This window comes from Falco cherrug, chromosome 10, assembly GCF_023634085.1.
Source record: "Falco cherrug isolate bFalChe1 chromosome 10, bFalChe1.pri, whole genome shotgun sequence".
Classification (NCBI taxonomy): Eukaryota; Metazoa; Chordata; class Aves; order Falconiformes; family Falconidae; genus Falco; species Falco cherrug.
In genome coordinates this window covers 1,448,165-1,469,749 of record NC_073706.1, presented here as the reverse complement: position 1 = coordinate 1,469,749, position 21,585 = coordinate 1,448,165, and the positions used below count along the sequence as shown (strand labels likewise).

General features: G+C 48.3%; 2 protein-coding genes across 2 annotated transcripts in view; one reads left to right on the top strand and one right to left on the bottom strand.

Moving 5' to 3' along the window:
- MMP24 (matrix metallopeptidase 24) overlaps window positions 1–9,697 on the top strand; it is a 38,995-nt gene extending 29,298 nt beyond the window's left edge. Inside the window, exons 6-9 of the mRNA XM_055721542.1 lie at window positions 5,855–6,069; window positions 7,256–7,394; window positions 8,322–8,588; window positions 9,296–9,697. Of these exons, the coding sequence (XP_055577517.1) occupies window positions 5,855–6,069; window positions 7,256–7,394; window positions 8,322–8,588; window positions 9,296–9,633 (959 nt within the window). The 3' untranslated portion in view covers window positions 9,634–9,697. The remainder of the gene's footprint in view (window positions 1–5,854; window positions 6,070–7,255; window positions 7,395–8,321; window positions 8,589–9,295) is intronic.
- Window positions 9,698–11,136: 1,439 nt separating this feature from the next.
- On the bottom strand, window positions 11,137–20,648 carry EIF6 (eukaryotic translation initiation factor 6). The gene is made up of 6 exons (XM_055721543.1): window positions 20,464–20,648; window positions 20,305–20,390; window positions 19,321–19,496; window positions 17,872–18,048; window positions 17,078–17,259; window positions 11,137–15,954 (listed from the first exon to the last, which is right to left on the bottom strand). Exons 1-6 carry the CDS (start codon window positions 20,568–20,570, stop codon window positions 15,945–15,947), a joined length of 738 nt encoding a protein of 245 aa, XP_055577518.1. The 5' UTR covers window positions 20,571–20,648; the 3' UTR covers window positions 11,137–15,944.
- Window positions 20,649–21,585: the final 937 nt, after the last annotated feature.

Sequence of the window (21,585 nt, the reverse complement as noted above, 5' to 3'; positions counted from 1 at the left end):
TGAACAACAGGTAGGGAGTAGCCGGGTGGTTCCCGGTGCTGTCTTTGGGGTCCGCCTGGCACCTGGAGGGCTCTGCCTTGACACAGGGACTCGCCCGCACCCCCCTTCAGCCCTGGGCTGCACACAGTGGGTGTGAGAGGAGCGAGCTGATGATGCTGATCAGCTGCCTCCCGGCACAGGGGGAGCTGAGGGGGAGCCCACCTCTTTTTGGGGGGGTTCCTCAGCTGATGAAGAAGCGCTGCTTTGTATTATGGCCGGGCATGAAATACTTCTCTCATCCTGCAGATCTTTCTGAGTATAAACAAAATGTTCTGTTTTGCAGTGGAGCAGATGTCAGGCTTCTTGAAGTTTTTCCAGAGGGGAACTGGGCTGCAAGCACCACAGCTGGAGCATCTTGCAGACCCCCAAACTCTCATCATTTGCCTGCCTAAGCCTGGGAATTCTGGACAGTTTTCTTGCACCCAAAGCAGAGAACCCAACCGTAAGGTGAATTGCCTCATTACACAGCCCAGGAGAGCATTCCCTTTGGCTTAGAGCAAGGATTTCAGCCATGGATGCTTGCCTTCTGGGTGAATGCTCTGTCACCTGGGTGGCAGTTGGTCATTCGGAGGAGAATGTCTGTGCAGGAAGGGCTCAAGAAACCTTTCCTGACACCCAGCGATGATCATGAGGGCCTTGGCTGTCCAGCCAGTGGGTACGCTGTGGGTGCTGGGGCTTGTTCTGCAGACTATAGTGCCCTGTGGCAAGAACACCCAAATTAAAAGAAACAGCTAATTTACTTCACTGCTGAAGTTTGTCCCCGGACAAGCAAAGTGCTCTGTCGACAGGTTTACCAAGCGAGCGAGGGAGATGCATCCTTCCTGAGCTCTGTGCTGTTGTGGGTGCACTGTCTCTCGTCCTGAAGACAGTTTGTTGGCAGCTAGCTCATTTAATATGAATAGAATCCTCTCTCCACTGGCTTGGTGTCCGCAGAGCAGCCAGGTGGGTTTCTCTCACTCGCCCTGGCTCATTTGGATCATACATTTTGATTTGAAACTGAGGAGCCCTTCCTTGTGTAGCTGGACAGCCGGTACAGTCCTGCAGAAACATGCAGGCAGCTCAGCTTTTCACAGCCAAAAAACTCCTGTGTGTTATTCAGAAGCATAACTGCCTGCCTGTAGTCTGGATGATAGTTTTGGAGTGAATATTAAGAAGATAAAAGAGAGGCCTTTGTTTGCAGGTGGATTGTTATCTCCCCTGATCTGAAACAAAGGGCATCCTCTGCAGCCAGGCTGGGAGAGCCTGGCCCGCACGGGCTGGCTCTGGCGGGTGCTGAGCCGCGCAAGATGCTGAGCCTCCAGGCAGGCAGGTGTTGTGCAGTTGAGGGAACACTCTGTCAATAGCCAGGAGGACAGTATAATTATATTTTGTCCTCAACTATCGACACAGTGGCTCCTAAATGCCTCCTCTCTCTGTGTTATCTTCACAGGTCACCTTGGTATTCAGATGGTCTGCGACAGAGGAAGCATGAAGGGAGGAGGCTAAGTGCCAGTGGTGGAAGTCATACTCTGAAGGTGATCTGCTGTGACCCAAAAGCTTTCTGACATTCTTTGCTTTGGTTGTGACAGAGAGGAAGAAAGTCTTCTTCTCCACACCATGTCTGTCTGTAAAGTCCCAGCAAGTTGTTTCCCCCAGAACACAGGGTTTCCAGCTCCAGGAGGTTTCTTACCTGCTTCCCATCTGGAAGCGGCTGCAGGTTTAGCCCTGGGGGTGGGTTCGGCTCGGTGCTGGCATCACATGCAGTAACTAGGAGACTGGGCTCAGGCTCGGTTGCAGATTCATGCAATAGCCTTTCTCGCTCTATTTTCCTCTCAATGAGATTTGCTCTGACTGATTCTCTGAAGTTGCTTGAAACGTAGTGACAGAGGCTGTGATTTGTGTGCGATGCTGCCTGGTTAGTTGTGTCAGTGGTGGGTGTGATCAGTTCCTGTAACACATACCAAGGTGCGAGCATCTCTTTAAGTAACTCTTTGTTTGCACAGTCATCTCTGCTGCCGATAAGCCTGTTACACCCTGTTGTTAGCTGTCTGTTTTGGAGGCAGGTTACTGTGACGAGATTCTGGAAATAGGAATGACTGGCAAACTCTGTAGGGTCTGTTCATTCTGTTTTATGCCAGGTTGTGCTCTGGAGCAGCTTCGGTCTTATGAGACAGCATCTTTCTTCAGCAGTGGACAGGCTGTGCTTCTGCTTTCCAGCCTCGCAACTGCAAACCAAATTCCGCCTTCCTAGCACTTGGATCTGAGGATTTTCATGTTGTATGTGTGCTCCTCTGCTTCTTGCATGTGCATAACTGTAGGATTACCTTCCACCTTAGCTGCCAGTCGACCCTTGCTCGGTGACAAAGCAATGGCAGCACTGAAAAATAAAAATGCAATTTGTATAACCACAAAAGGAGAAAAAGCTTCAGTCAGGATAAATTAGAAGGCCCAGAATGCATAAAAACAAGAAGAGAAACAAAAGATAGCAAGGAAAAATCCATGGCTGGGAGGGAAAGATAGAGGACTATTTTAAGTGAAATGACAAAGTCTGCATCCAGTCAAGTTGCAATATCACCTGCAAAATGTGCGGGAAGCCTTGTCCGTGCGAGGTGCCCCCTCTGGAGTAGGATGCCAGCACTGATCTGGCCATTGCAAGCAGCGAGTATGTGCCCAGCTTGCATTGCTGGTCCCACCTTGTGACCTCTTTCCACTGCTCCAGCAAATGTTAATGCGGTTAATGCAGGTCTCTGGTTCACCTGCATCATTACTGATTTGCATCGTTCTGACGGCAGAGTGTACAACTGCCCCTGCCTTGCAGTTTTACGGCATTCTGTTCCAGTGGCATCTTTGGGCTAATTAAAACCTTTACATCAGTCCCCTGGGATGCAGGTGCTATTTTAACTTCCCTTTTATCTGCAGACCACTGTGGCAGACTTTGGGCACTGAAGTTGAACGTGAGAGAGTTGCACGTGGCTGCTGCCCTGCCGCAAGGGCAGGGTGGGCTGTAACCTGCTTTCTTTGTGCAAGATCTGTCTGGGGCCTCCTTCCCCATCCCCATCCTTTCCTCTGCAGCATTTCCCACTGCACCATCTCAATCCTTTCTCCATGAGCTTTCCAGCCTGAACCAGAAGTGCCAGGTAGCGTGCCGCTTGTGGGAGGAGGTGTCTTTGCACAGCCCATGTGCTTCCCACCGCAGTAAGTTGCCTCTGACTGTATTAGCAAACAGTGTCTGTGGCTGCTAGCAAGGGTAATAGCACATCTGTAGATACAGCAGTACTTAGGGATGATGTTAAGTAAAACAGGACTTGGCCACCCACTGTGTATGCATTTTGGGGAAGGGGTGGTTACTGTGGATTAGCTCTAGCTGTGCCCTGCGATGCCTGTTTGCAGCTGCAGTATGTCCTAGATGCACTCCAGATGCATCTTCAAGTTTAGCCTTGTCCAAAAAGAATGTGTTTCATAAACTTCAGTGGGAACCAAAGCACAGAAATTGTAAATGGTGGGGCAGCTCTTCGAAAGCAGCTCCTGGGCTGAACTGAACCACTAGTGTGGAGCGCCTGTGCTGCCTGGCGAAGGAGGGGGACCGGCCCTGAGGCTCCTGTGACAGGCTGTGTCTGGAGACTTTGCTGCACAGCATTTGGGGAAAATTCAGAGATCACTAGCGGCAGCAGTATCACAGCTGAGGGATTTTATTCGAAAGAAAATTATGATCTGCTAAGATACTGGGCACTGAACAGCTCTGAATGGAGGGGGATGAGAAATACACAGGATCAATGTAATATTCTTATCCATTCCATGTAGACACTTTCCAAGAATAATTATCAACAGAGAATCCTCATCTAAAGGATTTCTGTTAGCACTATTTGCATTCTTTTATAAAAGTTCTAGAATAAAAGTAAATAAAAATAGTTGCTAATAAAAATTGCATATGGCACAAAATATCATGTTATGAGGACAAGTCACTGTGAGGAAATATAATCCATCTGAAAAGCTTTAGAAAAGAGTTGTAAGTCTCAAGATCTTAAAACCAAAATGCATTGCAGCAACAGACAGAAGGAACTGGTCTAACTTAAAAAGCATCCTCATCAAGATCTGTAAATGATTAAATGTTGAGATCCTAGAGATAAGAAAAAAAAACCCTGATTCTAAAGCTGCATAAATTCAGACAGTAGGTAAGGCACGGACTTTAGCAGTGACAGGGCTTAATCATTGGAACAATTTGTTGTGCATCATAGAGATTTTCTGTGGGTTGAAATCTGGAAAATGTGCTGTATCTGCACTGGATGCTTGGCACCAGGCTCACCGAGGACTTGCAGGTGGCTGGCCTGGTGCTGCGGGGGGTCGGGCAGGATCGTGGTGGTGGTACTTTCTGAACATAACATCCATGGTACTCTCTGAATGTTAAACCTACACACAGGGTTCTTAACATTAACAACCTTATTAACATTTAAATGCGATGGTTTTCTCTGATGACTTCTTTGTCGCTAGCTGTGATGATTTTCACTAATGCAGTCACTCTACCAGGACGTCTTAAGCACTGATTCATTATAGGAACTATTTGAAAAATGTAACATTTAATAGCTGAGTTGACATGGGGATGTGGGCACCTAACCGTCATTTTAGGTAGCATAGTTCAAAATGTTTATCTGCAAAAGCCCTTTCCTACTCCCACAGGTGTAGCCCCTGTGGCTATCTTAATTCCTTACTTGTAAATCCCTCCGGCGGGTATGGCAGGGCAGTCACCCCACAGGGTAACAGCCGGGGGGATGAGCCGTGCCCAGTGCCAGCGTTCAGCAGTGCCAGCGGGTGTGCAGCCCCTCAGCAGTGCTCCTGAGCCCTTGAAACAGCGGGGCTGGGTCAGCAGCCGTGAAAGCCCCCGGTTTGCCGCGCCTGGAGGTTTGCCCTGCAGTAGCAGGGCTACGTAGCCCCTTCAGAAGCACTGTTCAGGAAGAGACTGAAACCGAAATGCAGGCAAATAAATAATCAAATCCCATTTGATTACATTAGGTATTAACTTGTGGCCTTCTTTGAGAAACAACGAGAAATCTGTGAGTCTCTTACATTTGGTCCAGATTTTGTTGCTGTTAATGAAGTTGCCCTATGGCAGAGTCGGTTTAAAAGCAGACCTCTGCTCCAAGTCTAGGTCACTTGTATTTTTGTAACTCTTGACATTCCTGCAGCCTTGTCAGATCTCGGAGCTGAGATGGGTAAGGATCGAAGGGGAGAGCTGTGCTTGTGGGGGGCACAGTCTGACTGAGAGCACGGCCCCTTGTCACCGCTGTTCATCAGCGTTCCCGTGGCGTTCTGAAAGCAATGACTGGTGGCCAAACTGTAATAAAGTAATTACTTTCTAATTTCTGGGTTGCCCTGCAGTTCCCCTTAGATTGTAGCATGGGTTTTCACACTCTGATTTTTTTCTGGTTTTGCTTTGAGTTTGGCTTTGGGTTTTTTTGGGGTTTTTTGTGTTGGTCTTTTGTTTGGTGGTGGGGTTTTTTTTTGTGTGTGATCTACTAAACATTTCTAGGGTTATTACCTTTCATTTCAGTTTGGAATATGGTTGGTACGGGTTCTCCTTCCTTTTAGCTCCAGCTTCCTTGGGAAGACCTACAAAAGCATACTGCTCTTCAGTTCCTATCGCTCATCTGTTTTGGGACATCTTTCACATGTGGATGAATCTTGTTCTGCTCCCCGTTTCTAGGGAATGATCTCTGCACAAGGAGTATGTACATTCCTCGCAATGCTATTCATCCAGCCTGTTGCCTTTTAAAACCTGCGAGGGAAGCACAGAAAAGCCAAACTTCTCCACTTTGCTATACATTTTTCTTTTCACTTCTAGGTCCTCCTGTGGAGCCCCTGGAGCCAACCAGGCCTTTACCGACTCTTCCTGTTCGCAGAATTCACTCCCCTTCGGAAAGAAAACATGAGAGACAGCCAAGACCTCCCAGTCCTCCTCTGGGTGATAGGCCATCTCCTCCTGGCACAAAACCAAACATCTGTGATGGCAACTTCAACACCGTTGCTCTCTTTAGAGGAGAAATGTTTGTTTTCAAGGTACTAAGAATTCCTGCTTACTCATGAGTCTGTCTTTGGTTTTATTGCTGGAAAAAATTAATAGAAGTATAAGACAGTGAGATTTGCAATGTCTGTGAAATAGCTCTGTTCCTCTGAGGCTGACGGGAGAGCAATATTAAAAGGAAATATAAGCAGATCGACTCTGTAATATTTGGAAACAGTGCTGATGGGATTCACAAAATATCCAGGCAGCCAGTGGACCAAAATGTGAACTGGACGCACTAGTGGAGAGAGAATTCAGGCACCATCAGGCTCAGAGAGGAGCCCTCTGTAAAGCCAGAAAGCAACAGCAGTGCCTAACCAGGGGGTACGGCTCCTCACCTCCGGAGGTGGCACGCTCGAATCCTGGGCTTTGGGCACACTCAGCCCACCAGGAGCTGTTGGGGCCTTTCAGCCGACCTTGCTTGTGCAGCCGGGGAGGAGTGAGAGGCTTTGCTCATAACCTGCATTAGAGTGCCTTGAATATGGAAATCCATGGTCCCATCCCACAATACCTGCGGCTTTCACTCTGCCCAGTGGGTGTGAATGTGGAGAGGGATTATACTGAAGGTCATTAAATGGACAAACCACATCAGTGGCAGAAAATGCCTGAACTGAAAATAGTTGAAGGCTGGGACAGTACCAGGGAGAAGTCTCACAGGCTCTGTCCTGCTCTTACTCATCCATGAGCATCCGCTATGGCGTTAACTAATGATCTTGTATCTAAAGGGATATTCCATAGTGCCTTTGGACGCTGTGTGCTTCACACAGTCACCAGGTACCGTTAAGGTTGTGTGGCTCTCTTGGGGTCTGACAGCTGAGCACCAGTTGTACCAGCACAAGTGTGACACCTTGGTGTCGAGACACACAGAGACGTCACTCGCAGATGAGTTCGTAACGCATGTAACTGTGGACTTGCTTCCCCCTGCTCCTTTTTCCTCTCCTTTCCAGCCTTTTTCACAGTGCCAGCAATCAACTTCTCGCCCTCTTGGCTGCCATCTTCCCCACGAAGCGCTTCCCTCACTGGAGACAGTGTTGGGCTGCGTTGGAGCTGTCATCTGAACCAGGACTTCTTTAATGGTTATGGGGCCTAGGCAGGGGTTAGTAATGCTTGCTGCTGGGCACCCAGCCTGATTTGACTGCAAGATAAGAACAGTCAGTCTGAAGATGCTTCTGGTTTTCTCAGGATCGCTGGTTCTGGCGTCTGCGCAACAACCGAGTGCAGGAGGGATATCCCATGCAAATTGAGCAGTTCTGGAAAGGCCTCCCTGCAAAGATCGACGCGGCCTATGAGCGGTCTGATGGAAAATTCGTTTTCTTCAAAGGTACAGTACCTTTCCGTGCCAGCCTACCCCACCTGCCTCACACTGCGCTCCTCTTTTATGGCATGAGATAGTGAAAAGAGTTATGCTGCATCCTTGTCCTTTTCCTTCAGGCAGCCGCTAATGCTTAAAACATAGTTTGATGTGCGCTGGCCTTGCCAGGAAGTGTCTGTGTAAAGCTAATATTGATCAGTGGAAGTTGGCTTCCATGTGGTAACAAGAAATAGCTCCCATTTCCCCGGGAAGTACTGCCTACTGTCTCCTGCCTACTCCTCGAATACGTTTCAGCAGGGCATTAGGGCCTCTCCAGGTACAGGGCTCTCCCAAACCACCTTTCTGGACAAGTGTCTCCTAAAGAGACAAAATTCCCACCCGATGCTGGGCCCCACGTGCGCTCCCTGCGCTGTGCCAGTGGCTGGGCAGGATCCTCTAACCTGACAGCACCGTGAGCACGGAGGGGCAGCTGGAAAGCTTCAGCAGGCATCCACACACATTGTTCCTGGTCTTCTGAATTCATGTCTGCAGCTTCGGTCCCTCAGCTTGATAAACTGTATTAGAACCTGAGAAGGCTCAGGGAAAGGCAACAGAAAGGACTGAGAACTATGGGCTGAGCTCCTGCAAGGAACGCCTGGGCCTGGGCGAGGGCTGCCAGAGACGGGGTAGGAGAGAAGCCTTTGAAATCACAGCTGGCCTGGAGGAGGCAGATGGGACAGGGTTGTTTAACATCTCTTCCAAAACAAAAGCTGAGGAGCAGCAAATGAAATGGGGAGGTTTCAGGTTTAAAATGGAGGAGCAGCTCTTCCATGTAATACAGTAAAGCCTGGAAGCCCTCCGCATGCTGTGGTTCATTGTGGCTATTTTATGTTTATATTGATTTAACTACTACTGAGGCAAATTGTTTGTTCTTTGTGTGTCCCTGTTCATCTCTAGGAGATAAATACTGGGTTTTTAAAGAAGTGACAGCAGAGCCGGGCTACCCACACAGTCTGGTGGACCTGGGAAGCTGTCTGCCCCGGGAAGGCATCGACACGGCTCTGCGTTGGGAGCCGGTGGGCAAAACCTACTTCTTCAAAGGCGACAGGTACTGGAGGTACAACGAGGACAAGAGAGCAACAGATCCAGGATACCCAAAGCCCATCACTGTGTGGAGAGGAATCCCCAAGGCTCCGCAGGGAGCTTTCATCAGCAAAGAAGGCTGTATGTATCTGCAGTTGTTACACCCACCAGACCGGTAATGGCTTGTCTGCCTTGGCAGTCGGGTGGTGGGATGTGGGGTGGTTTATTTCCTGAGATAGGAATCAAGGCTCAGAAGTCCTAGGGTCACACCCGGCCGTGAGATCCTTCCTGACCCTCAGCCCAGCCCAGGTACCTCCTCAGCTGCTAGACCACATTATCATAATGCCAGCTCTGGGAGGGGGAACAAGGGGACTTTTTCTGGGTTTGATGCCACAGAAGCCCCTACCCAGGTTTTCCCAGGCCCTGATTGCAAGGATGCTGAAACTTATTTTCCTTGTAGCTCCCTGCCTGTAGCTAGCTCACTGTTACAGGCTCCAGCCTGCCTGACGTACTTTGAAGGCAGCCATGCTCTGAGCCGGGGGTTGGACCACCAGAGGCTCCTTCCAGCACATTTCTTTCTCCGATTTGAAGATTTCTTCCTCTTCTTCCAGTTGGGGAAAGAACCAACAACACTGCAGTGACAAGCCAGGGTTACAGCTTCTCCTTTAAATCCTAGCTCCAAATCCACCTTCACTTTTCCATGGTTTTAGGATGCCCTGGATGAATTTTTGTTGGCCCAGGCAGCTCCCACCGCCAGCCTCTCAGGCTCTCTGCACATCCTCACACAAGCACAGCTTATCAAGTTGGAAATGGTGTGGTGAGAAAATATTCTCTATTTTGTCTCCTAGTTTATACCTACTTTTATAAAGGGAAGGAGTATTGGAAGTTCGATAACCAGAGGCTGAGTGTGGAGCCAGGCTACCCCAGGTCAATCCTCAAAGACTGGATGGGCTGTAACCAGAAGGATGTTGAACGAAGCAAAGACAGACGCCTCCCCCACGACGATGTGGATATTATGGTGACAATAAACGATGTGCCTAGCACTGTAAATGCGATCGCAGTTGTGATCCCTTGCATTTTGTCTCTGTGTATCCTTGTCTTGGTATACACGATCTTCCAGTTTAAAAACAAAGAGGTGCAGCAGAATGTTGTGTATTACAAAAGACCTGTCCAGGAATGGGTATGACACAGCCCGCTGCACACCTCAACTCATTGATCTGATGAGGACTATGGACAAAAAAAAAAGAAAACAAATGCATTCAGAAGCCTACCAAACTACTTCGGTGACCTACAAGTTTTGGACAGCCTGGGACTGAAAGAAGCAGGAAAACTGGAAAAAATACAGGCAGCCTTGCAGTGTGGAGCCTCTTTCCTTCTTACTGCCTCAAGTCACGTGTCAGTCTTGGTGTGCCATCCTCCACAGGCTCACTCTAACCTCAGTCTTCAAGACAGGTTTCAACTGACCTGGGAAACTTCCTTCAGTTCCCTGCACCCTGTTAAACCCAGCATTCTCCAGTGTAGCTAAACCACCTCTGAACAGAACCATTTTTTTAATAGCTGTCTCATAAATGAATTATGATCATGAAACCTATGAACAGGAACAATTCAGTATCGTAAGCAGAAGACATTCTGATGCTGAACCATTCTAAAAGATCTTCTTAGTTTATTACAAAATCCAGGGAATTACCTGGATACAATTTTCCAATACCTGCTGGTCAGATGTTTTGTACATTCATAACTAATCAACGCTGCCACTCAGCACAGTGCATGAGGAACCACTAAGCACTCAAAGAGGTAAATGAGTGCAGAGCAGAAGCCCAAGAAGCACCAAACCAGACACCATAGTGTTAACCCAGCAACATCAAGCCCTAGATTGGGACAATCTGAAGGCAAAGTAATTGGATCTAAAATACCATCATGGGAATACATGTTTTTGTTTTGGGAGCCATTCATGAAAAGAAGTATTTAAATATCATACATTGTGTTAAGCTCCCGTCAGCAAGAAACAATGAACCAATATACTGAGAAATACGTATAGACGTAGACTGCACTCTGCCCCCGTTAAGATGCTGAGAAAAGATGAATTGTTGTTATGTGGCATGTATAATTAGATCGTGGAATTTATATGTTGGGTTTCAGAAGAATGGAAATGTTTGTTTGGAGTGAGATCGTCCTTATATTTTGCTGAAATAGTCAAGATACAGTAAGAATTAGGCCTGTTTATAAAACTAAATCCAATCCCTGTAGATGTTATAAACATTGTATGCCTTCGAAGTTCTTTTGGTTTTGCTCACTTCTTCACAGGCAAATATTTGGCAAAGACCAAAGGAAGCATGCCATGCAGTAGAATGAGTTCATCACTAGCTGCATTTGACAGAGACATAAAAATCAGGTAAAGGCTAGATAAATATCTGAACTTCTGGCTAGTAACTTCTCACAGCTCTCTTCCTACAACAGTAGCTTCTGCTTATCCCTCTTACAGTTGTGAACGGTTTAGGATGTTATGTCCTAATCCCAAACTTAGTGCATTTTGTTGTTGATGCTGATATTTCTGCCACGTTAAGAGTGGAAGAAGAGTTTCTTGCAATGCAATGGTGAAGTCCAGCCCTGTACAGAAGTGCCATTCATGTAGGCATATGAACTGCTTTGCACGCTCACGGTAAGGAATAGGTGATTAGTGTAAGCCCTCTGCCTATAACTGAATTTTATTCAGTGCAATGGAAGTGCAATTCACAGAATGTCCAGTTAGTATAGAAAAAGTACAGCTTTATAATGTCAGCTATGAAAAAAAACCCCAAGGATGAAAAACATGCTAAAAATATTCCTAATTACAATGATGAGGAACAAAGAAGCAGAAAGCTTGTTAGCACTCTGGATTTCTAAATAGTGCTCCAATATTGCTATGTGAAGCCGGATAGACAAATAGACATTTCTAGCAAAGCCCACTAGCACTGCATAACACGTGGTCCCAAACTGTATTTTGTCCTCCATAATTGATTTCCATAGCCAAGCTGTTTGTGTTTAAACATAAAGATATTACACACATATTACAAAATAAGTGAGAAGCTAGTAGATGCAAAACTTTGAATTTTAGTGAAGAATACATGATAACATCTCATGATGGGTGAAGGAGTGCAAAGGACCAAATGATATCGGAGCTACTAATTAGACACGCACCCCTCCACATGCTACTCCGTACATTGCTATGTGTACTATATATGTGGTAGAATGCAGACTACAAACGCCACAGCCACATGGCACATCGAACTCATTGTACGCTGCCATCTCTTCTGGGACTGTGACAGCCCAAACCTTTGAGCAACTTCCAACAGCCATCATTAAAAAAAATTAAAAATTTACAACCTACAGAAATGTCTGGTTTTGTTTCTATTTTTTCCTCCTGCCCAAAGGTAGATTTTTGCTCTGTTCAAAACCCTGTCCTGAGTAAGAAGCTGCCTGTGCCTGCAGCAAGCTGAGCCATTTGCGGGGCCAGGCACCTGCTGCCCCAGGGCACACCGCCTGCCCCTGCTGCCTAAAGTCAGCCTTCCGCAGAGAACTGCTGCTTCAAAGAACCAGAGGAACACCTGGGTGCCTTTTCTAGCTGCTTCATGACCAGCTCCCAGTGCAGATGCTAGGTATTTGAGCCTTCCAGCACCATGAGCTATTTGTGTAGGTGTTTAAGGGGCCAAGAAGCAGCGTTCTGCAGTCACAAGTGCTGACTCGGGGGCAGGAAGGCGCCCAGTTGACCCACTTCCCCCAGTACAGCTGCACTCACGCTGCTGCCATCTCTCTGATAAAGATCAGCACCTGCGCAGTCCTGGGGTGACCCGAGTCTGGCACAAGCATCAGTATTCACGTAAGGGATAACTCCTTCGTATTCCCACACCCAAGCTCTTTGCTGGGATTTGGTATTACGCTAAAACCAGCACGTGACCAGCAGAGCATCAGCTCGCTGGAGCACCCCAGGGCCAGGCGGTTGCGTTCCCATTCCTGTCCAGAAATGCAGCACCAGGCCATATTGCCCCCATGGGGAGCAGGGACCGGGGGAGCAGGGACCGCACTGCTCACTCAGCTCTAACCCCACCACCAAAAGGCTCTTCCAGGTGCGCTCCTGGGCATACATCCCACCCTGCAGCCAGGGGAGTCCTGGCGCACCTTTACCTCCAGCAGAGCCGCAGCAGCCCCCAGGCAAGCTGCCTACCACACTGCACTCAACAGCCTTTTTTCCCCCCCTCCAGTTTCTGACTACTTTGAATGATTTCATCGCCAGTAAAGCATGCTCATTTTTCCAGGTACATTCGGAATGTGCTGGGACACACAATCGCTACAGTCAGAACAGAGGTGGTCCTCCACTGTAGGAGGGATTAGTTGTTCCTAACTCACAATTAGTCATCAAACCTCAGGGGGATCTCCCATCTCCCATTCACGAGGACTCGGGTTTTTAAAAACCTCTGTGCAGGATCCTGACAAAAGGTTTTGGACATTAAAGCCCACGATGGCAGCCAAAGCTACACACGCTATGACTTCTCCACTGAACCTGCAGTTGCAAGACGTTCATTCCTCCCTCAAAACCTCAGGACAACTCTTCTCCATCCTGCCAGGTTCCTCACAAGGCTCAAACCTTTCTCACAGTATCAGACTTCCGTGTCCAGCACAGCTGGAATCAGCTACAGTTCCTCACATCATTCCTGCAACCCTTCGTAACACCTGAATTCACACGTTACCTCCCACTGCCCAACAGCAAAGGCGGTCTATAGCCATGGGCGTAACCCACGGCCACACAGGTCAGCAATTCCATTTTTAAGAATCCCCAGAACCCGCAGGAGTGATACCCAGCACTGGGGACATACAGCTTGATTTTACTGACTATTCCTCAACACCTCCTTTTGGCATCGCCACTGCAGATCGCTGCCTTTGAGAAAAGCACATCAAAAGGGTCAGTCAATGAATGCTTCATTTCACATTCAGCCAGACTGAAATTACCGTTCTATCGACCCATCAGTCTGTCCTCATCCTTACTAGTCGGAATAAGTTAGTACAGACAAACTTCCCTGCACGAATCCACCGCCTTTCCAAAACAGAACACAAGAACACTGAACGTCGTGGCTCCCAGCATTGCTCCCTGTGAAACTCCTGTAAAATTTAACCTTTTACTCTTGTTCCCCCATCCTCAAGCCTGTAAAGGGCTTCCCTCTCATTCCATGGGATCACTCAACCCACAGTCCTTAAAAGCCTTTGGCACAAAAACCTGCCAAATGCCTTTCACACATACAAACAGTGTTACAACAGACCTTCTCCACACCCCTGTGGACTTGTAAGACATGACACCATTAAAACACCAAGTTTATACTCTCTCATGATATCATGTATCCATGTTTCTACTAATTCTTTATTACAGTTTCTGTTTTCCTTGTACATAGGTCCCTCTTACTAGTTCAAAATTCCCACAAACCCCTGTTTAGAATGACTATCATCTTTGCCACCTTTCAGTTCCCAAGCTTCAATGCGACTTTTGTAAAAGGTCACGCACCAGTTAGCAATGCCCTCTTCTCTCTGTGTCCAACCCTCTTCGTCATACCACAACCCCAACACTGTACCAGTATCTTTCTTATTTAAAAATCTGGATTACACAGAGTGTGGATTATTTTTCTTGTTTACCTCTAAGCACTATTTACCACATAACACACATCAAGATCACCAACACAAACCAGGATTCCTGCCCATCAACTGGAGTGAAAAACGAGTTACAGAAGTTGCAGGGAAAAACTTCAGCCTTACCCATTCCACGCTTGATGACATGCTAACACCAATAGCAGAAGTCAGACCGTTTGCCATTTATAGAACAAGAACAGAGAACAGAGCCCTGCAAGGCAGCCAAAGGAAAACAGCTTCTCACTCTCAATCCTGAGATATGCCAAGAGGAGGAGACCTGGAGTCATTGTCTAGAAAGGTAGTCCACCCTATCAAAGGCACCACAAACACCAAGAATTGTTAGCTGTAGCAGCAAGGAGCTATGAGCTGCTTACAGGCTTCCCGGAATGGCAGAGGGAAGGCAAGCAGCCTGGAAATGGCAGCCCCTGGCTCGGTTACCATTACAGACAGCCCAGACGGCAGGACTGCTATGATCAGGGAAGATTCTGTGGCAATCTTTATTAAGGAGCAACCCTTAATCAACCAAAACTTACAAAACCTTCCGTAAACATCCAGGCAGTAAAACAAAAAAGGAAGTTTACTTAATTTTCTGCAAAGCCTGAAGCACCAGGGCCAAAAAAGAGCTCTGCCCACACTGCCTTCAGGACAGCATTCCTCAAGAGAACCCAGCTGAGCAATGCAGCTCTTTGGAAGCAAGCGAGGAGCTTCCACATACCCTTAAGATGGGAAATGGAGACATTTCTGTGCCTTCAGGACACCGTTAACAGGCAAGCAGAAGTAAAGCAAGTGAAGTAAGAGACCAGCGAGCAACAGCTCTGTTTAGAATGAAATGACTCTCTTCTACCTGAAAGCAGTACCTATAGGTCCTTTTCACCACCATCACTCCCTGGCAAGGGCAGAGCTCCTAACTGGCAAGCTCCCAAATCTATAACATCTGACTGAATGGAGTAACTGGTTAGAACCGTGTGACTTAACATGTCTCCAAAATAACTCAAGATGAGGTGGTTTACATCTTTTTCGATTTGCTAAGAGTTTCCCAGGGTAGGTGGCTAACTCCTATAGAACAGATGAAAGCCCACTGGCAAGAGCATGCAGGGTGCTCTCTTGCGGGTGCCTCCGAAGCAGCACACATGGCACCAGGCATCTGCAGGCAACAGACCAAATGTCTGTTCCACAGACAGTCACACATTTTTGCTGTTAGAAGCTCCTGGACTAGCTTTGAGAAACTCCAGGTTTAATCAGGGCTGATCACTCAAAATCATTGGCCCTGTGGGAACAGCTGCCAGTCAGGGCAAGAGAGCAGGTGATGGCTTCTGAATTATTTTGTTGCAAGTAAACTACTATGGTTTTGGTATTGGACAGACAAGAGGCTCTTAAGTCTACCAACATGAGAAACATCGCTCTTTAGCAAGAGCAGGAAAAGAGATCAGTGACATGTATGTGCTGAAACAGACTGCTGTGCAGCAGACACCAATGCATTATTTAAGGCAAAATAATCTCTAGTGATCAATACTCAAGAGTATTATATACAGGAGTAAATATTGTGGGCTTATCTGAGGGGCTCAGTCAGCATCACAAAACGAGAAAGCACAGCTGAAGAACTGGAAAGTGTCAGCAAAGGGATAGAGAGCATTCCTTATTTGTAATTTATGTACGTTATTTATCAGTTTTTGCAATAATACTTAGTTTACAAAACACTACAAAAAGTTGGTTTTGTAGCCTCTTCCTTGGGCTACGCCTGCAGAAACAATACCAGAAGGTCTAGATGTCTGTAATCCAAAGTGCAGCTTTCCAAAGGACACTTCACTCCTTAGGAGCTTTCTGGATTGCAGGAACCAACACTGCTCATGTCAAGCTAAAAAGACAAAAGAGAAAGGAGATTTAGCAGACAAGTGCCAGAGAAGGCATTTCAAAACACCAGCAGTCAGTTCTCAACCTCCAATTACAAAGGCCCAGTAGTAATTTCCCTTCCTAGAACACAAGACTGAAAAGAGGGAAGCAGACCGGCCAGCAGCCAGCCATGAGAACAGACTTGTCAAGCTGGCAAAGGCAAAATGTACACTCAGCCTGGCCTAGGTAGTTATCAAAAGCTCAGAGCAAGATTAATTATGGCTCTGTTATGTTCACAGACATCCAGCCTTTATACAAGGACTGTAAAGGGGCAACAGAGAACTCTTTCAAAGGGTTCTTCATTCAAGGAATTCCTTAGTCTTTTCTTATGCCATAAACCATTCCCATACATTCTCACAATAACTGAGAACACAGCCACTAAGCTACAATGGCCTAAGTAGCTCAAGAACACACCTCTAGCACCACAGCAATGATTTAAGAGTTGTAATCAGATGAAAACCCAAATGTTTGCATTTGACATTCATCTGTATGTATGCCTAAACCTTGTTTGTATACATTAATGAATGGGGAAGGTCCTATATCACTACCACTCTCCAGGCACGACACAAGAAAAACCACCTCCCATTAAAAGGCAACTTGGACAAAGCCTTGACAACAAAGTTTGAAAAAAAGATTTAAAGCAGCAGCAGACAAGCTCCTAAGTCTTCGTGGCTCCAGAAATGGTTGCAGCAGGCATCTGAAATAATTTTATGGGTTAAAACAATCATAGGCCACAAGGCCAAGCAAAGCCACTGGCATCTTAACTTTTAAAACAAAATTTGTTTATAAAAGCTCCATTCATGTCATAGCTAAGCACTGAACAGTTAGATTAAAAAAAATGTATCTGAAAGTTGAAATGGATACTATTTCTTACAAAAGGTGTAACAGGTCTAAGAAGGCTCATTAGTTACAAGGAAACAAACTCTTCTGCAACAAGGCAATTGTCAGTTACCCAAAGAGGAAGTAAAAAAATCAAATACTAGAAAAAAAAACAATAACAAAAAAAATCAGATGTGAGAATAGCTAGCTTTATAGTAAAATCTTGCCTGCTTTGATCATGATCACACACAAACCTGGGTCCTCCTTACCTGTCAATCAAGGAATCTCTCATGTTGGTAGCAATGGTACTTGGCTGAGCTTCATTCAACCTGAAGATACTCTCGATGACAGAGAGCTCAGTGCTGGTTGTGTCCAGCCCGCAGAAGGCACACCAGTCATTTACAACCATTCCTGCTGCAATGACCTCGCTGCCACGGTTCACTGTTCCAGCCTAGCCAAAAAAATAAAGCAGGCAGAGTTAACAGGGTATGCTGACAGCAGCACGTTTCATTACGTCTCCTTATTACAAGTCTTCAGTGGAGTGCCTAAACTCACGCTCCTGAAAAGATTAAGGCTTTGGCCATCAACAAAGTTATAAAGATTTCAGATAAAAAGATTAATGGACAGCACTTAATCTCTTGAGAGAAAATTGCATGACATTCAGTGAAATAAAATCTAACAAATAGCAAGCATAAAGGCACAGCAATTGTGAAACTCACAAATCCAACTGAGCAGGCACAGGATTTTATGGCTTAATTTTTTTAAACACTGCCTTTGGCCAAACCACAGACAACACACATTCTGTATGAAGCAATGGGCGCAATTTGCATAATCCCAGCAGAGCAACGTTTCAGAAGCAAACTAAAGGCACTAAGCAACTTGTTTTCCCTGTCTTTTCTCAGTCTGAATGTCTCAGAAGACTTGCCCTGTTCAAGTCTTCTCTTCACCTCCCACTTGGAATAGCTCCGCATAGGGAACAGTATCCAGGAGCCCCCAAGATACAGAAACATTAAAACTGAACTGGGTTAGGAGGGAGTGGCAAGAGAAAACACAAACGCCTTACCACAAGTGGGACCTGGAGCAATGAAGACAGTTCATCCTGATCGTCAATTGAGGTTTTAGGGTGCACAATTCCTCCTTGGTTACTAAAAACACAGTAACTTCCTACTAGCACCTGATCTGCCACTGTTTGTCTGAAAACTTCAACCTTCAGTACGTCTGCCAAAATCTCTTCTGTCTCCTGCAAGGAGAGAATAAAATCCTCAGCAAAACAGTATCACAGAATCCAAAGTCAAGCTATTGCTGCATGCAACCTTCAGCTGGGATCCTCCCCTTTGAAAGCCTGCCCACACTCTCACAATCCATTGCAATCCAATCACTTACTCAGCATCTATACTCCAGATGTTTCCAGTTACCTGTGTGTACTGAGCTGGGCCACTATAACTAACCACAACACCACGCCTTTACTGAGAAATGCTCTTGTCCCCTCTTTCTGGAGGATGCTGGCAGCACATCAGTTGTGTCAACGCCTGTTCTCTGGGCATTCCCTGTGAACCAGTCCTCTCTTGTCCCAGGCCACTGGGACAAAACTGTCTTATCCTTCTGCATAACTCTCAAAAAATCCTTCCCCTCCAGGTTCGCACTGTGAATTCTTTTGTTTTCTCCCTCTTTGGCCATCTTGCCTTACCTTTTATACTTATTTAAAACCTAATATGCTGCAGAGATCCACACCCCCTTTTTTTTTTTAACCTTTGTACTCCTAACACAAAGTCCCACTTCTTCATCACCTTTAGCACAAACCGAAAGCAAGCACTGTAAGGACCTTCACCACCTGCAGCCACACCACACCCCTCTCCCTAGTGCTATTAAGATATCAGTTCTCAAACATAAAGCAGCAGCAGCTTTGTCTCCTCTGGCCTTATTATAAACTTCCATACAAGAACCTTCTAGTTTTCTATCACCCCTCTGTAAGCACGCACCACCATCGCATCCATGGCCTCTTTCAACTATTACAAATTTCAGCAAGCTCAGCAGTAGCTTATAATTACTGCTGTAGTCCTGACTAAACTCTTCTTTATGGTCTCCTTACTACACACATGCATACTCACTTTCATTCATTCAATTTTACATACACAAAGCAAATGGCACCTGACAATATACTTCCACAACCCACTCCTCCTCTTCTACAAAAGGGCATTCACTACAGCACGCTGAACAAGAGGGCACACGCTCTACTTAGGGCAGGATCCATATCCACCAATACAGAAAAAGAGGCAGATGAAGTGAAACCAAGTCAGAAGTCCAAAATCCCATTTTGAGACTTCTGTCTTGAAAAGAAAGGAAACACAAGGCAGCACAGCCTCCTAAGTGACATTAGCTCAGCTGTTAATACAGCTCTTCTGATTCCTGTGCTACATACAGAAATCCTCAACAACCATAAACCCAAACTGCAGCTTGGCAATCATTTCCCATGCATCCAGCATGAATTTAAAAGCTTTATACAGCCATATACCCTGTCAAGATCTGGATGTACAAGAGCTACATAATCATTGCAGGTAGTGACATTGCCCAGCGCTGAGAGCCGCTCTTCTACTCGCTGAATTCGCACAGAATCTGGAAGACTATTGCGGATATGTTGAAGCTCTTGGTCTGTCGTACTGCTTGGCACCAACAGTCCGTGCCTGTTTCCTATAATGACAAAGACAGAAAAGAAAAAAATAATATTTCCACGAGGCTTCCCACTTTCCTGATGTTTATAAAACAAAGGCTTGAATTGTCCTTGCCCTATCCGCTCCTCCCAAGCCCCAAGCTCAGCCCAAGAGAAATAACGTTACCATTTAAAACCCTGCGCCACAGGTAAGGAACACCAGGACGAAGCATACTTATCTCACAGTAGAAACGGGTGAATGGCACTAACTTTAACCACTTCCCTTTTCCAACAGAACTAAAGGTTGGTTCTCAATGAAACACTCTGACTAGAAATTTCCCTGCAGATGCCGATTACCCTACAGCACCCCCCGATGCTGCCCGTTTGTACTACTTTACTGCGGCAAAGCAGGAAGATGGCACGGACAAAGATTTTGACAAGAACAAAGCTCAGGCAAGAGGTTTGTCTGCCAGAACAGGGTCGCACTGGCCAGAGACCGACTAAAGACTTTTCTCTGCCTTTCACATTTGCTAACGCCTGGCCCCTCTCGGGCCCTGCCCCGCCAGCGCTGGCACTGAGCCGCCAACCCCAACGGCTCCGGCCCCTCGCCCCGCTCCCCAGAGCGACTTACAGGTGTCCTCGGGCCCCGAGTGGCACACATGTCCACTACCCCAGCGCCGTCACCGGGCACGTTTGGGCTTTTCCCTTCTCAGCTCGCCCTCCCCCCACGCCTGACCCCAAGGCCTCCGCGGCCGAGGGGCGCCGCCCCCGCCAGGCGGCGATCCGCTGTCCGCACAGCAGCGCCGGGGCCCCAGCCCCTGCCCCGGGGCCCGGCCGGCCGGCACCTACCCACACACATCCTGCCGATGATGCGGCAGCCGGCGATGGAGGCGTGCACCACCGGGATGGTCCCGAAGAGCTCCCCCTCGAAGACGCTGCAAAGAGAGGACGCGGTCAGGGCGCGGCGGCGGGGCGGCGGGGCCGGCCGGGCCCGCGGGGCCTCCTCACCTGTAGAAGTTCTCGGAGCCGCCGATGGCCACCAAGCAGTAGGCGTTGGTGAGCTTGGCGAAGCAGCCCAGCTCGTTGTTGTTCTCGAAGCTGGCGCGGACAGCCATAGCCGGGCAGCACAGCGGGGACGGGCCGCGCTGCAATGGGCGCCGCAGCCTCGGCCGGACGCACGCGGCACGTCCGCTTCCGGCGGCGGGCAGGCGGAAGTGCGCGGGTAGAGCGGCCCCGGCCGCGCCGGGCGGGCACAGCGCCGCCGCCGGCCGGGAGGGGCCGCCGCAGTGAGGGGGAACGCGGGAGGGAGCAGCCGCACGGGAGGCCCGGGCGCTGCGGCACAGCACGTGCCGGGGCACCGCCCGCCGCCACGTGCCTGCGGGTACCGGTACGGGCCGCCGCCACCGCTGCGCCCCCGCAGGCCACCCGCACCCGCTGCGCGGCGAGGGTCGCTGCCAACCGCGTGCCCACACCCGTCCCGTTGCGGCAGGGCCGTGCCCAGGCGCCGCCTTCTCACTGACACTGGCCGCCCGCAGCGTCACTGGCCGCAGACGTGTCACCCCACCATCCGGGTGCCGCCCCAGCACACCGCTCGCCTGGGGGCCACCCGTGGCCAGGTGTGACCCGTGTCAGTGCCGGCGGGTGCCCCGCGGGAGCGTTGTGCAGGTGCCATCCACGTGGTGACCCCCATCGTGCAGGCAGCACTCACACAGTGACCCCCCTGCTGTGCAGGCACCACCCGTGCAGTGACCCCCACTTTGTGCAGGTGCCACCCGCACAGTGACCCCCCCATGGTGCCGCCCACCTGCTGCCAGCCTGGTGCAGAGGGGCCCTGGCCCAGCCCACTTCCCCAGCAGGGACTCAGCGCAGCTCCTTCCAGCAGAACAGCACCTTTATTTCTCCCCGTGTCACCTCTGGTCACCTCACCTGCAGCATGTGGCTACAGGGGGGCGAGTGCTCGGTATGCCCCAGGGGCACCCTGAAGCCCCGGTGGCCGGTCTCCAAGCTGTAGCAAGTTCTGCTGTGAGCCTGGGCAAAATGGTTCTTCCCCACACGGGTACAGGTGTGGATTATGTTTCTGTCATCTCCCGCCTCCCACCACACTCTTGTAACTGAAAATTTGAGCTGTGC

Coding starts and splice junctions, on each gene's coding strand:
- EIF6 (XM_055721543.1), bottom strand. CDS start 20,570: ATGGCTGTCCGCGCCAGCTTCGAGAACAACAACGAGCTGGGCTGCTTC. Junction 19,497..20,304: donor CATCGGCAGGATGTGTGTGG/GTAGGTGCCGGC, acceptor TTGTCATTATAG/GAAACAGGCACGGACTGTTG. Junction 17,260..17,871: donor TGCTCCAGGTCCCACTTGTG/GTAAGGCGTTTG, acceptor TTTTTTGGCTAG/GCTGGAACAGTGAACCGTGG.